At 41.1% G+C, this 15,654-nt stretch overlaps 3 protein-coding genes across 6 annotated transcripts; 1 reads left to right on the top strand and 2 right to left on the bottom strand.

Annotated features, from left to right (window-relative positions):
- Positions 1-5: 5 nt before the first annotated feature.
- LOC138591315 (protein c-Fos-like) lies at positions 6-10,396 on the bottom strand. 4 transcript variants are annotated; one of them, XM_069661869.1, is made up of 11 exons: positions 7,725-10,396; positions 7,334-7,413; positions 7,116-7,220; positions 6,767-6,995; positions 6,548-6,656; positions 5,478-5,637; positions 5,366-5,389; positions 5,202-5,280; positions 4,938-5,089; positions 4,760-4,831; positions 2,607-2,664 (listed from the first exon to the last, which is right to left on the bottom strand). In XM_069661869.1, the coding sequence occupies exons 1-10, from the start codon at positions 10,249-10,251 to the stop codon at positions 4,760-4,762; spliced, it is 3,537 nt and encodes a 1,178-aa protein (XP_069517970.1). In that variant the 5' UTR covers positions 10,252-10,396; the 3' UTR covers positions 2,607-2,664. The 4 variants fall into 4 exon arrangements, with proteins under 4 accessions (XP_069517973.1, XP_069517972.1, XP_069517970.1 ...); XM_069661870.1 differs by lacking the exon at positions 2,607-2,664 and having other exon boundaries at positions 4,596-4,831; positions 6,767-6,835; positions 6,911-6,995; XM_069661872.1 differs by lacking the exons at positions 4,938-5,089; positions 5,202-5,280; positions 5,366-5,389; ... (4 more) ...; positions 7,334-7,413; positions 7,725-10,396 and adding exons at positions 6-1,212; positions 1,310-1,417; positions 1,746-1,973 and having other exon boundaries at positions 2,564-2,664; positions 4,760-4,811.
- Positions 10,397-12,005: 1,609 nt separating this feature from the next.
- acyp1 (acylphosphatase 1, erythrocyte (common) type) lies at positions 12,006-13,153 on the bottom strand. The gene is made up of 3 exons (XM_069661900.1): positions 13,084-13,153; positions 12,777-12,864; positions 12,006-12,423 (listed from the first exon to the last, which is right to left on the bottom strand). The coding sequence occupies exons 2-3, from the start codon at positions 12,855-12,857 to the stop codon at positions 12,208-12,210; spliced, it is 297 nt and encodes a 98-aa protein (XP_069518001.1). The 5' UTR covers positions 12,858-12,864; positions 13,084-13,153; the 3' UTR covers positions 12,006-12,207.
- Positions 13,154-14,051: 898 nt separating this feature from the next.
- LOC138591228 (uncharacterized) lies at positions 14,052-15,523 on the top strand. The gene is made up of 3 exons (XM_069661752.1): positions 14,052-14,614; positions 15,047-15,278; positions 15,422-15,523. The coding sequence occupies exons 1-3, from the start codon at positions 14,052-14,054 to the stop codon at positions 15,521-15,523; spliced, it is 897 nt and encodes a 298-aa protein (XP_069517853.1).
- Positions 15,524-15,654: the final 131 nt, after the last annotated feature.

Here is a 15,654-nt window from a genome sequence, read left to right as displayed (position 1 = left end):
CAAAGGTAAAAAAATAAATCATAAGTTACATCTTGATAAGATATATATATATATATATATATAGTATATAGCACTGGATGTTTTCATGGAAAACTTTCAATGAGGTCAAACCACAGTTGATGACATTGAGGTATGCAGGGACTCAAACATGGATGAATATGTAAATACAACATTTACAGCAATCAATATACTATTGACACCAAAAACACAAAACCATACTGTAACATTAAATCCCACATTACATCTTAGATCTAGGAACAGATCAGATATATATAAGCTTTGAAAATTATATGGAATTTCTCAGCATGCGATTTAAAATCAAAACTTACTTCTGTCCCTCGTGTCAAAGCAAAAGCCATGCTTTTAGCTACATCACTCTGTTGGCTATTTATCTGGAGAAGTTTATATGTTTGCTTCATCACACACAAGACATTTCATGAGTGTTTCCCTTGAAGTGTTACAGCACACTGGCATCGTTTCAAAGTCAGGAACTTGCGGAACAGAGAAACCAGAGAGATCAGACAGATCACTTCCCTCCGTGCATTATAAGGCAAGGAGAGTCGGGGAGTTGAGGATGTCAACAGATTCAGCTTTCCCGCCTCCTCCTTTATGACCGTCAAGTCCATCTGTGAGAGAGTCCAGCTCGGGACACGCAAACGTGAACACAGACAGGTAGCTGCTGCAGGTGGGGGTGGAGGTGACCACAGGAGTGCTGAGAGGCTCCAAGTCGCTGGAAACAGACTTATACAGGGTCTCCCAGTCCGAGACCCCAAGAGAGCTGCTCAGGTCAATGTCTGGCACGGACCGAGCCGTCTCCATGGGGGTTTTATCCTCCAAACTGGGCAGCATATTCTCCAGAAGCCCCTCCTTAATGTCCAGAGAGGGCTCCAGATCGCAGATGTTGATGTCAGCACTGGCACACAGGAGGATGTTGGAGTTCCCAGAGATGGCTGTGGACGGATCGCTGGGGATGTCCATGTCCTGGAGCGAGGGAGCTTCCTGGATGCCATCCTCTGGAAGTCTGTCCTCGTCTGGACTGGGCGGGAGCACCGGGGACCCTGTGGGCTCCTGGAAAATGGACTCTAACTCCTCTGACATCTGGCACATTGGTTTGTGTGTAGAAAGGATGAATTCAAGCCGTTCTTTCTCTTTCAGGAGGTTGGCTATCTCTGTCTCCAGGGCTGCTTTTTCCTCCTCCAGCTTGTCCGTCTCCTTTGAATTAATCGACATCCAAAATCATCCACATTGGAAAAGACACAAACAGCGGGTGCTAAATGACAGCTGAGTAAATGCATCACTGTTTACTTACAGTTTGCAGTGTATCTGTGAGTTCCCTCCGTCTGTTGCGACACTTTGCTGCAGCCATTTTATTCCTCTCCCTCCTTACCCTCTTCTTCTCTTCCTCCTCTGGAGACAGCTGGGATGGGACAGAAATAATTCAGTTATTACCTTGAAGAATCCAGCCATTTCATCTCCTAATCCGCTACATCCGTTGCCAATTCACCCTCTGAAGGCTGGCAAAAGCATGTTTCGCTGCAATGCGTCTAAAAATAGACCATTGTTGCAGACTTGCTGTGACCTGAATATAAATTGGGTGCCTAAGGAAGGCACACAGCCGGCACACGCTACCAGAGCTGCATGCATAATAGCACTGTTGCACACAAGGAATTCAGATTGGCACATGTAAATTTACACTATTGACTATTCTGTCCAATAGCAGGTAGACTTCATCTGAGCAGACCTACCTGCTCTGTTTTCCCCTTTCTGACAGCATTTTTTCCCTTACTCCCGCCCTCTTTGGGTGTTGCCTGGTGAGAGCTTTGTGCTTCATTGGCTTGCTTGCTACCCAGAGACGGGGAGACAGATGTAATGATCGTAGGCTGGACCATCCACTGGAAATCTGGGGTAGAGGAAATTGCAGTGACTGTTGGAACAAATGGAGTGTCTTCAACGCTCATGTCTTCGCAGACCTCCTGGAAAAATGGAAATAAATCAATAATGAGTACTATAACTAAGATATTTAAAAATAAATGATCGATTTAAAGCATATCTCGTTATATTAAAAAACATCAATAAAGCACACAGTCATATTTTTTAGAGTCTCAAACGGAGGGTAGCCTGACTGTGTTTAATTTTCTTGAAATATACCCAACCCGAAATAGCCCTCTCCAGATCAATATTTGACTTTCTCATTGTTTCTGACGTCAACACTGACGCAGAGATGCTGTGGAGTCTCCTGAATGGATTTATTTTTCTCAATGAACCGCTGCATCGACACGCTCACATTTGGTCCCAGGACGTCGGAATCAAAACAACCCGACCAGCGATGCTATTTTGTCACGTTTCCATGTGATTTCACCTCCAGTGTGATCAAATAACAAACGTATCAGAAATGATGTTAAAAAATTAAGCGCACTCAGTTAATTAAAATCTTATCAATCAGTGTCACCTCCCCCCCCCCCCCCACCACGAACAGGCAGATGACATAAAAGATTTACACATTTAATGTTGAGTTTCTCCTGAGCTGCATGTTGAATACATGATCAACAAAAGCCATTCATACCTTTGCACTGCTCTCTGAGGAGGAAGCTGGGGAGATCGCCTCTTCTGGCGTCTTCTGGCAGAGTGTCCCGGCAGGAGACTCTGTCCGGCAGGTGGGAGAGTCTGAATCCATGTCAGGCGTCAGGTTATGATACATCACGAGGAAAAAATAACACAGGTCCTGATCAGTGATAAATATGGCTCTGGCCTTCCGCTGGGCAGAGCGGCACGGGTCTTTTCTCCAGGTATATACCTGGTAACTGGACGACTAGAATGCAAGCCCCTCCTTTTATGCTCTGCTAGAATTTTATGAATGAACCAAGACTGTACCATCCGCGGAGGGGGAGGGGGGGCAGACTGACAGCCACACAGGCCTATATTTTGGGGTAAAAAAAACATTATTTTTTACATTTACTGTCTTTTTTATTTCCCACATGACTAATATTGTTTCAGCATATTTGGTTTGGATTAAAATCACAACGTCGTCGCTTCACGTGGGGCAGTTTTTACTCTCATTCACGAATATCGGTTCATAAGAATGCATGTGAGGTGAGAAACGTGTGCCTATTTATAAATGCACATATGTAACCATTTGCTGGGCGATGAAAACTGGATGTTCTGATGCATTCATTAAATCAAGGGTAAAATACGTTTATATATATATATAGCCGAACAATATCTACTATATTTACTTCAATAAGCTAATATAAATGTGATTTAATTGGTAAATGTCGCTAACAAATGAAATTGCGCCAAAATTATTTCCCTCTGCTTATTTTTATGATTATATTTTACAAACATACTGCTTTTTTTTTTTTACTTTACCGTCTGGCAGATGTCTCGGTATAAGCTCAGCAATGTGGGACTGTCGTTTATAAAGATAAGAATCGACGGCTGTTAGCAGACATAATGAAATGATGCTGAATTGTTTACTTGGGGAGGCGGTGGTGAGGAGGAGAGATTGCACATGTGGGGGCGGAGATGTCACGTGACCAGACCCGGAACTTGGGGGGAGGAGAAGGAGAGCAGAGGAGAGGAGAAGAGGGGCTGCTGCCATTGACAGGAGCAGCACCATCCTTCACCTCCATCACAATAGAAGGGGATTAGTAAGATGTCTAGACTTTCTGTGTGCTTGCTGATCCTTGTCCCTTTGAACCTGGAGTTTGCAGTACAACTCAAAAAATGTCTACAAGTAGAAAACAAAAAATGTGCTGCTCATAGGCAAGTATAAGGTTGGCATTCAGCTAAACAGTAAATGTAATAATGAAGGTACTTGATTGTGTCTCACTGTAACATGGGGCAAACTTGCTGAAGGGCTCCTCGTATTTTCAAGCCAAAAATGCAAACTTAGACGTTAAGACGTCGGGTCACTACATCCTCAATAATAGAGACATTCTTGTAATATATACTCCAATTGCATCCACTTAAAATAAATACTTTATTTTGCACAGGGCACACGGGAAAGCTCTTTCTCTGTAATCACTTTGACTGTAAAAACAGCCATTGTGTCATTTCAAGCCTTTGAGGTCAGAAAACAAAAGTAATCATTTTACTTTTCTGGTCTGATATCAATTTATAATACGTTGGTTTGTTTTCCACTTTTACTTGAAAGGATTTCGTTTGCCCCGCGCTGCAGTGTAGTTCCACTGAGTTGATAATGGAGAAATAGTGCCAAACCACTCCCCTCAGATGTGACTCTTTGACCACAAGTTGTACATCCAGAAAAAAGTCCTGACCAGTTTTTGCTTTCAGCAGATGTTCAATGAGTCAGTGAGGTTATGACGCTAATGATTGTCATTAGGCAGTGGGGGAGTCCCAGACCAATTGGACAGATTGAACAGAGTGCATTGCACGGAAGCAAAGAACTACAAAGAGGTGACGGACTGTGTTAATACTGATTAAAGATTGTGAGCACAGAGCAATCATCCAAACTGCTACTGATGATTCAATTCATTATCAAAGCGGTAAAAAGATGGTGCAGAGAGATCACAGAATTTAAACATGTTCAACACATTTTACTTTTGTAAAGTTTTTATGTTGATGGAGTAGAAAAAACTGACCTCCCTTTGGGTGCAGCAAAGGCACCTGGAGCACACCTTTGCAGTGGATCTAATAAACACGTTTTGACTATTCAAGTCATTTAATGCGGGAAATTGTATGAGTAACATTTCATTTTGTTGTTAGTAAACTACACATTTAAAATAAAACGTATACCCACTCATCTATTTCCATACAGTTGCCATGCTTTGTACATTCTTCTGAGCTTTCGGAGGTTGGGTTTCTGTAATTCCTGCAAGAAAAAAAAGGTTGCTTAGTCACCACCAGGTAGCTGTGATTTAGACTTCCTTAAATACTACATTTAGTACAAAGTCAGATGTGCTACTCCACAGTTGTACCTTCTGGTCTTTGTCCAAATGGAGGACGTCTACCAACGGAGCGATGGATGGACGGCCATGGGCACACTGAAAGGGCAGCTGGCAGGAGGACAAGGACGCCACCAAGCTGCAGCATTCATCTCTACTCAGGACATCATTAAACTTGATGGCACCTGTTAAATGTGACAACGTATACAAATGATTTTAAAAGTTTTTAGTATGAGACTATAGTTTACTGAAGCACTGTTGCAAAATCAATAGAATGAAGGATGGAAGGAAGGTTACCGTGGCATGCTAGGGAGGCTAGCACCTTCAGCACAGTGAGAGGCAGAGTTCCTCTGACTCTACCTGTTGAGCAAAGTAACTGAGACGAAGAAGAAAGAATACCTTTTAGCTGTTATTGAGTTATGAAAAAGGTTTGGTAGCTAGAAAGACACTTCCAAGCTTACCTCAATCTGCTCTCGGAGATACTCCTGATTACAGAGAAAAAGCAAAATGGTTAACATAAGGGCATGATTCATACAATAGATAGTCTTCAAACTGAGGTTTCAGAAGTCTTACCTCCACAATGGGCTTGATGACAGAAGGTCTTCCCCTTCTGAGCTCATTACTCTCCTTTTCAATGAAGCACAGCGGCACTTTCCCTACTAAAACGTGTGGATCTGCTGCCTCTGAGAACGTCACTTCCAAGCCCAAAGTTCGCAAATGTGGCTGACAGGACCTGTAAGAGCAAGGGTCACTAAACTCTGCTCAAAGATCATACCAATGTAACAATGTTCATATGAAACAAACAGGTTTGAACAAAAAACACCCAGTGCAACAAACGACTACACAGCCATTATGAAAGTTGGTTTAAAAGTTTTAGAGTTTGGCTGCTGGTACGAGCAAAGATTATTGTGACTGTGTGTCAGTATCTGTGAGGCCTCATATTATCAAGAAATGTAGCTCAGAAAATCTTAATGACAAAGGGCTAAGAGCTCCAGGATGTCTTTACTTTAACAACAATAAAAAGGGGGAACAAGGAGGACTGTAGCAATCAGTGTGTGGAAATCAGGCGAAGTGCTTGCAAGAAAAACACAATGAACAAATGTCAAAGTTGACAGTGTACACTCTACTATTAATACAGACTCCCACTAATTGAACTTTAGTGCCCTGACGCTACTGAATGATGGCTCGCAAGCCAAAGTGCTACGCAACAGCTCTGAGTAAAGACAGGGGTGAAATGAGGCTGCGTCACTGCGCCCACTCTTTCTGCCATCTTTATTGCTCCCATCCTTCACCTCATTGCCAAAATCCGCAGCCGGGTGTCTTGGTCGTTGTAAAGAGCAGACAGCAGGCTCTTAAATCTTAAAGACTTTAAGGCCAAATGCAGGGTAAGTAAATCCATCAAGCAATGATAAACTAATTAGAATAAAGTAAAACATATCATATCTTAAATGCCTTCATTTACAGGCTGTGGTTCCTGAACATACAGCGCACACAGGTCCTGCATCAGTCCAGCTAAGTGCTCCAAATAACGGTAAACAATTTTGACAATTTTCATTCAACAGACAGTAGAAATCTTTCCTTATAAATCACTCACTGACTTAAAGATTTGGTTTAATAGTTTTTCTATCATTTCCAAAACTCACCTGAGCAACCTGAGGTCCTCTTCTGTTACACTGATCTCAAGAGGTGGCAAAATGTTCGATGAACACAGGCGTCTCTCTCCTGGTGCATCTGGATCATCCTCATACGAATCTATGACAGCACAAACAGTCATGACTGCAGCATCACATCAGGGTCCCAGCTACAGAATTATGAAATTAACAGTTCATTCGTGAAATAAATTCTGTTTGTCTGTTTTTTACCTGCAACTAGATTTTCAAGTCGCACTCTCTCGTGTGCAGCATGTTGATCCACCAGCACAAGAAGGTTTCCTGGGGTTTCAAAATAAAGCGCATGAGATTTAGGTAAAACAACAAACGACACAAGAGTAAAGTTCATGTTCATACCATCTGTTTCAGCGAGTGTTGTAGGCTCGTTTTCTCTTGTATTGATGAGACATGCAAGAAACTTCTTATCCACTTGATGAATCACCTAAGAGGTAATTAAAAGGTTATTACAATAAACATACATGGCAAAAGGCAAACATAAAATGCGATATGGCCGACACATTAAAAGGAACATTTTGAGGGAAGATTCAAGAGAGATATGTGCCTTCATTGAATGAATCATGTCCTTAGAAAACCGGTATGGAAACAGGATGTTGTGGACTTTGACAGCCAGTCCGTCAGCTTGCCCTGTGGATATGTCCACACCAACCTGTCGGCAAGCAGAGTTCTTAATGCAACATTAAAACAGCATGAGATTTCAGATGCAATTTAGAAGTAATACAAATGTGAAACACATTTTAATACAGTTAAAGTTTTGTTTACCATAGGAGGTCGGACAAACACAGGGTTATTCCATTTCGAGTACAATGAGGTGAGTGAGTTGGAGGTTTCACCACTGTCATCTGTTAAGAAAAACAAGATAATACGTGAAAAAAAAAAGCCAGAATTTATTTATTATATATTTTGTTTGTCTTGATATCCTTCAGTCATCTATCTAATCTGTCTGTGAGGTACCTCTGTCATCAAACCCTGAACTAATCACTCTCTCTGTCCTGGATTTAGGGAGGAAGGGCAACACTAGATCCATCTGAAATGGGTAACATCTGTATTCCATCCCTACAGTTTAAGAAACAGGCACAACAGTGACAGGACAGGACTCGCTGTGCATACTGATCTCGTTATTTTATAAAGCACAGAAAAATAACCAACTCACCCATTTCAGAGAGGACAGTAACTGCCATATTGGTGACATCAGATGTACAGTGCACTTGTGTTTCTTCGGCAGGCGGGTCGTCGTATCGGCTGAGCCCCGTCACTTTGTTGACGTAAACCATCTTGCCCACAGATGTATCATAGTGATGAAGCCAGTCGCCAGATGTTGTGGCCTCTTCCCTCTCGGCCAGCTCAGGATTTGAACTGCAGCCTGGGGCTGGCTCTGGGTTCAGTGCATTGTCACAAGGATTCTCGTTGTTATTGCTGTCTTGGATGCCATCATCACCACCACTGAGGCAGTCGCTGTCCGGTGATTCTGAAGATGTTTTGCTTTTATTCAACCCTGACACCGGCTTTAATTTGGTGAAAACTGAGAGGGCAGGTGGGCTTTGCAGGCTCCTCTGTGTTTCCTCCTTATCTCTTTCTGTAACATCACCATCTTGCTGATCTTTCTGCCGAAACAAATTCTGGGAATTTATAAAAAAGCTTCCTTTCTGAGGAGGTCTTGCAATGTTTTCTTGATGAGTCTCTTGGGAGGGTAATTTCTGCTCAGCAGACTTACCATATACTCGTCTAAACTTCTCAAGAGATCCAGATTCTCTACTTAACATTTTAGTAGAAGCAATTCGGTGAATCTTGGAGGGAATGACAGGAGCAAAGTCTTTGCATTGTGTCTGACACGATCTGTCGTGGACTGCACCCAATGAGATTTTGCGTTTTGATCCAAGGGATCTCTCTTCACATTCTCTTACTAAACTTGGCTTCTGAAACACTGCCTTGGTGATTTGGGACGGGTCCTGAGTCTGCAGACTTTCATGAATGTATGGATCACTCAGACTTATCTTTCTGTTACTTTTAAAAGTACGTGCACATCTATCTGTACCCTGGCAGTCAGGTAAAATTTGCTCCTTACTGTTTAAATCCATCTGAATGTGTTGAGGGATGCTATGAAGCAAAGTCACATTACTGATCGGGGTAGAATTGTTTAATAGCTTCTCGCTGTCCAGTTTTTCACATTGTAGTTGTCTGACTGGACTTGACAAGTCTTCCCTAGATTCACAGCATATTGACTCGTCATTTTCTGTCAGGTTACTGTCCGATTCAGGTTCTGGTCTTTGTAGATCACACGGTGGCTCACCTTTACATTCTTTTTTCCCTTCACTTTCTCTTTTTTCCAACTCATTTGCAGAAACCTTTTTCAGCTCTGATTGTTCACTCTCTTCTTTGCACTGCATTTGACCAGACACCCTGCAAACACTGTCCTCACATGCACTGTCATCTTTGACCTTACGATGAACAGAATCAGATACCAGTTTCATTCCAATACTGCAATCTAGTGTGGAAGCTCTGCTACTTTCTTGGCCACAATTGCTACCTTGGTGCCCCTCTTGGTCTGTATTGTGAGTGCCAAACAATTTGGGAGATAAATAGTCCAAGTCATCTTGAGAAAGTTCAGCCACCAAGTTCTCCTTGCGCAGAAAAGCTTTCACTGCCTCTTCTACACAGAGCAAAATGCCATCCCAATCTCTGAACTCTATTAGAGTTTTGGCAGGCTCAAGACATATGTCATACTCTGAGTAAGGGCATTTAATATTGATGATGTATACTCCATGCAGCTCTTGGCTTCGCTTGTGCTTTGGACTCCTCATGGCAGACGGCCCATCCGGACTGTCGTTTTTCTGATTTGAGCTGCTTAGTTTGCGTAGGAGAAAGTTCAGCAGCTTGTGTAACCGTGTTTTCAGGAGCAGTCGGTCATTTACATACAAATACTGCAAGCTGTTGTTGTAATGTCCTTCTCTGCCAATGTGGCCGATCACTTCATAATGTCCATGTGTGTGACTGATTTCTCCAAGTTTCTGTGCCCGCCCGATGCTGTGTATCTGAACAAACCTGTGGTAGGTGTTTCTAGCTTTCGGGAGCTGCACCATCATGGCTCCTGTGCAGTCATTCTTCAGGGTGAAAGACAAAGAGGGATGCATCAGAGAAATAGCCTCCACTCTGTGTCTGATCCTCTCTCCCTCCAGGACAGCATCCATCCTCTTCCTCCGGACTGGCATGTTGTGGAAGAAGCTACAAATGACAACAGTTGTCCCTGCAGAGGGTCTAGCAGTCTCTGCCTCAAACACATCCATGCTCTTGCCATCCTTGAAAAGTTTGACGTGAGTTTTCACTGATGATCTGGTCCGAGATGAGATTTCAACAAGAGTAGCTAGAGAAACTACACTTGCTAAGGCTTCTCCTCTGAAACCATACCACCTGAGATTCTCCATGTCTTCAACAGAGCTGCATTTGCTTGTGTAATATCTGTTTCCCACATTCTCCATATCCTCAGCGTTTATCCCAGCACCGTTATCGATTACCTGCACTTTGAACGCCTCCATGTCCATCCTGACCCCCACACAGGTCGCACCGGCATCAATGCTGTTCAGCATAAGCTCCTCGACACACTGCTGAAGGCAGGGGATAGCAACACCGGAACGAAGTTTCCCCTGAACTTCTGTAGGCAAACACTTAATCATTGTGGTCATTAAAATTAGTCCCTGTCCTAGTCACACAGAAACGTTAAAAAGTACGTGAGGGGCTTGATATTAGCTGTTGGTAGCTAACGTCCGATAACTTTAGCCTGCCGCTAGCTAGTCCTTTAAGTTCAAACATTTTTTAGACTGCAAGACATTAAAAAAAACACACTGGCGCCACATTACATAAAATAGAAAATGAACTACGACTGAACTACCAAAAACACAGGCTTAAATTAAACTTAGCTGCTGTTTACAGTCAACGTTAAACACAAGAGATAACCGTAGCAGCTAACAGTCAAAGCTAACAGTGCCATCTGCTGGTGTGAAGGACCTACAGCTCGGCTTAACCGTCCTCTTCTTTTTTTCGCTCGTTGGCAACCAGCTGTTAACGTGCACACCGCCACCTAGTGGACGGAGTGTGCTATGTCATGTGTTTATACCACTCTCTTGTATTTTATTAACTAATTACTTTCTATTTTAAGTTACATTTTGGTTGATTTATATGACATGATTATAATGGTATCATGTATACATATTAAGGCCAATAAACCATTCTGACGATATTTTTCCCAAGCTCTGGAAACAAAAGTAGCCAATTTATAACTAAAATTAAACCACTAATCCATTCTGTCATCATCAGCGAACCAAAACATTGCAGGCTTTCGAACAGACATTTCCTTTAACATATTTATTCTCAAGTCATTATATTAAGTACATATAATAAGGACAATACAGGAGAAAATTTGCTTTATTTTTTGTCCTCTTGCATGTTTTTAATTCTGCCAACTTCAAGTGCCACAGGAGAATTCCTGTTCTCTACTGTGCAACTTATGACCTTTTACTCCTTGTTAAGTTTGTTATAACATATGTTAAATGACACAGCTGTGCTTGATTTAATTACATTTTAATAATTTGGGTTTTAACAAGATACATTTTCTTAGAATCTAACAAGTGACTTTTGTGCTATTGTGGTTAAGCTGCATGATAAATTATTTCTTTACATATATTGTAATTTAGGTGGCTTAAAAACACCACGAAGCCCTAGAACCCATCATTTCCCTTTTTTGCCTAATTGATCCAGATATGCAACCCATAGTAGTATAAGAGCCACACAACCAAGTAAGCGCAAACTTCTGAATGCCCAAAAAATGTTGTGAAGCTTTGTATGTTTTGTCAATTCATGTAAATTCTCACCAAATATTCATTGTCAACGCCTGAAAAAATATTCTCCTCTTCATTCTTATTAATCCCCCAAGAGTCACATCGTACATTTTCTTAATGTAATGCTCTTTATTTTAAATTTGTATAAAGTGGACAGATTATGACAGCCTTGTTCTTGTAAACCTCTACTCTTTTTTTCTTTTCCTGCCTCTATACTCCATGGCAAATCTAATTTTATAAGCCTGTCACAAAATCAGTTCAATCTTTCATGAGTATTTCCCTTTTTAATAAAAATTCACAAACTGATTTTATATCTTTAGCTATTTTTCAGTGTTACTCCACAGCCAACTGCAGAACTCAGTCTTTACCATAAGAGGGCAGCAACACTGTGACGAAGATGTATTAATTCACCAGGCCTGTCATATTCCTTTGGTTAGTTTTATGGAGGCCGATGAAGATGTTGATAACAGATTTCCAAGGTCATATCAATGCCTGTTTGCTCAGCAGAATGTTTTCTGGTATTAAGTTAGTTTATTTCCCTTTTCAAAAAGATATAGTTATAGTCTGTTAAGTAATGTGGTAACCACTGATAACAACTCAGACAACTTTTAACAAGCTTTATTGCTGTTAGTAAGTAAAGTTCAAACAATGTGAAGTCTGCTGGAAGGGCTTTCTCATTTATTAATGTTAATGTATTTATTGTAGATGTTAAGGAGACCTCACAGACACAAATCTTGAGCTGCATTCCAAACAATAAAAAATACTAAATAAATAAAACATCTATGTCAGCATTAATATGTTATTCTATTTTACAATGTTAAAAGATGAGTGTTCTAGGCTCTCCACTGTTTTCTCGTTCCTAAACTCTGCCTTGCTTATGTTTGATTTGGGGCTCCCAGTTGATCTCAGCCATTCTTGCATTTCTTTCACCTTGCTGCTCGGGCCTTGTAGCTGCCCCTGGACAGTTCCTGCTGCTGTGTTTTGGACCCATCCAACCAGGCCAAGCTTCTTCCCTTCTGCCTGGAAAATAGTAAGTAAGAGAAAAGTAGAAAATAGTAAGTAAGAGAAAAGTAGAAGTAGGCAACTGATAAGAAGACTGCTGTGATAAGATAGTGGTAAGGGACTGGATGGGTCTTTAACATAAATAATTAGACCTAATACAGAAGACAAAGACTACATGTTATTACAAACATAAATGATTAAACTTGATTTAAAACTAAACCACATCCCACTGCCTCCATCACCTTTGATGCATATGCAGTTCTAAGCACCAGAAAAAGATATCAAGTTAGACTTCAGATTTAATTTTCTTTAAAAGACGTATATAGAGGCTACATTCTCATGGGCTAAAGTTATATCAATGTCAAACTCACTTGAGTGTATTTCCGAAAAAATACACCTTGCACTCTTCCAAAAATTTCGTATTCCACTGACATTAGGTCTTCGTTGGACATAGTGGACCTGGAATTACAGATATAAGACAATACCTGGATGCTGTGTTGTGAATATTTTGGGCCAATGACGTATCATGCCGGCTACATTACCGCTACTACAAGCTATGCTAACCCAATTCATTTAGGTTCAAACGATTTGAAACAAACTTAATTAAAACTTGCAGTTATGTATTCATGCTATATGAATATACGATAACCCATTGTGACCCAATATAAAATAATTCACCTGAATATAGTCTGGAAGCCGTGAAACGACCGCCTGCTCCGAAAGATGTCGATTTCAAAACATCCGGGACTGTGCTTCCGGAAGTGATGCTAAACGCGTGTGATGCTCGGAGAACACCCGAAACACTTGGTTTCTAGGCAACGTATGCAAACCTTGGGAAATGGAGACATCACAGTTATTATGAATATAACCGAGTTGATATATTTCTAGATAGCTAAACTCTAACCTAAACGTTATTTTTAGCGTGAATACGGACGGCATACAAAAAGTTGGTGAGTGTTTGAAATTCTAGACGAAGTTTTGGGTGAAATGTAAAAACCAAAGACGGAATACTAAGTAGAAAACAGCTTGCTACACCTTATTTGACATTGGCCTATCATTTGGCTAGTGAATATTATCCATTAAAAGATAACATGTAAGCAATGTTTTTTCATATTATTATACTGTAGAGGTATCTAAATTAATAACATATAACATAACACCTGTAGTTCACAAAAGACAAAGAAAAACTCTCAATATCCACAAGTGTGATATTTGGGCAAAAGCAAATACGTGTAGATTTGTCAAGCTACGTTTAAAGTCAACTATTAATTATTGATTCCATCTAGGGACCTGTAGAACTACATTTATATTTGTAGTACATGCCTTCATTATCCTACCAAGCTTTTTGTTCTGTTATATGTTCTACATTTAGACTATAGAGACTAATTAGCTGGAATTGCTTCTGTAGCTTGAGAATCATGCAAGGTTGATTTGGTTACACCTGTACTCTTATTTTATACAAATAGTCAAACATTATCTCTTTGTTCCCCCAACCTTATTCTCCTTTAGCCTTACTTTATTAATCTGTTTGTGTCTGTCTGTAATCTTGTTTTTCTATGAATTCTGCAGCAGCTGGTGTGAAGTGCACAGGGGTCAAGCACGAGAGCACAACCTCAAGAATATGATCTTTAAATACTGAAGAAATCATGAGCACATACACAAAGAGAAGACACAATCCTCAAGGGCAGTACAACTTTGCAGAAATAAGAGATAATATCTATACTCACTCTCAACATGCTGTAGTACCTGGTAGGAGAGCAGACAGAGCGGATCAGCCGTTTCCAAACAAGCCTGTCAGCCACAGGAGGCCCAACAACCCTAAGTCACAAGACTCACTGGATCTGAATGATTTTGGAAAAATCGCAGTTACAAAACAACCGAGAGGCCCTTTGTCAACACAAGATCATCATTCATATGGCACAGAGATCACTGTATCCCATCATCCAAGAAAAGATTCACACAGACTGCCCAGTGGAGAGCTGCAGATGTCCAGAGCAATTCATGAAAAACAGCTCATGCTACAGAAAAAGCTGTGGAGGGTTGAGGAAAAAGTAAGACAAAAAATCCACAGAGCCAGTGATGACGCCGCTGAAAGCGACGACTACATCAGGGGACAAGCAGAGATGCAACGCAGGAGAGAACCAATGAGAAGCAGAGAAGTGATGATCCAAGACAGAAGACAAGAGGATGTTAAACAACATATGAGGAGGCAAGATCAGAGGATGGTTGAGAAAATAAGACATGCACATGAAGAAGAAAGGGTTGCATGGAAAAGAAGGGAAATAGTAGTTGAACAGCTGCAAAGAAATGGACGTGAAGGAAATCAGCGGAACAAATTACGGTGGGAAAGTGTGAAAGAGCATACCAGAGAAAAAGGAAGGGTTGAAAAAGATGATGTCAAAGCAAAAGAAAGAGAACAAAGAGCAATCTCGCTGGGTGATAAAGGTTGGACAAGAGAAGAGAAATATAGGAAAGGCATGTGTAAGGAGATCTATATTTCAGACAACAAAGAACACATGCCTCCAATGAGTTCACATAAAGCTACTCATCCAGCTGCAACACATTACCACAGAGGTGAAGGAAGAAACCTGTCAAAGGAACCACTGCTTCCACCAGTTTGTAGTTCATCTCAAACCAGCAGATCAGAGCAAGCGGACCTCAGCCTCACAGCCAGCACAGGCGTCGGCCTCCAGCTTCTTCCTTGCAGAATCTGCAACCGAAAATTTGCAAGCGAAAGATTAGAGAAGCACGTCCTAATCTGTGAAAAGGGGAAACATTCACATCGGCAAGTCTTCAACTCCTTCGTTAATAGGACCAAGGGGTCCGATTTAGGGGAGTACCTGAAAACCCACAGCAGATCCAAAACTCCTGAGGTAGGCCAGAAAAAATTGTATGTCTTGTATCTCTTTCAAAGTGGATCTTTACATTATTTGTCAGTTTCAGCTTTTCTTTAGTTTTTCCAAACGTTTCCTTCTTTTACTAATCTGATTGGTTTTGATGTCTTTTTTTAATTCAGGTTTTGAAGAAAAAGAAGCAAATACAGAACAAGGCAAACACAAGGAATCCTCAAGGAGGTGGACTCCCAGCTCAAACCTTGCAACCTAAGCGGTTCAAGTGAGCCGACCCAATTACACCCCTTTCCTTTGTCTTGTCTTTGTTTGTTATATACCTCATGTCTACACTGTTTGAATGTCATGCCTATTGATTAAACGTAACCATAATCATAAAGTTTTCACTCTTTAGAAGGAT

This window comes from Semicossyphus pulcher, unplaced genomic scaffold (genome assembly GCF_022749685.1).
Source record: "Semicossyphus pulcher isolate SPU_LCO1_2020_fin unplaced genomic scaffold, fSemPul1.0.p SCAF_14, whole genome shotgun sequence".
NCBI lineage: Eukaryota > Metazoa > Chordata > Actinopteri > Labriformes > Labridae > Semicossyphus > Semicossyphus pulcher.
Note: the sequence above shows the minus strand (reverse complement) of the source record. Positions and strands in the feature narration are given on the sequence as shown.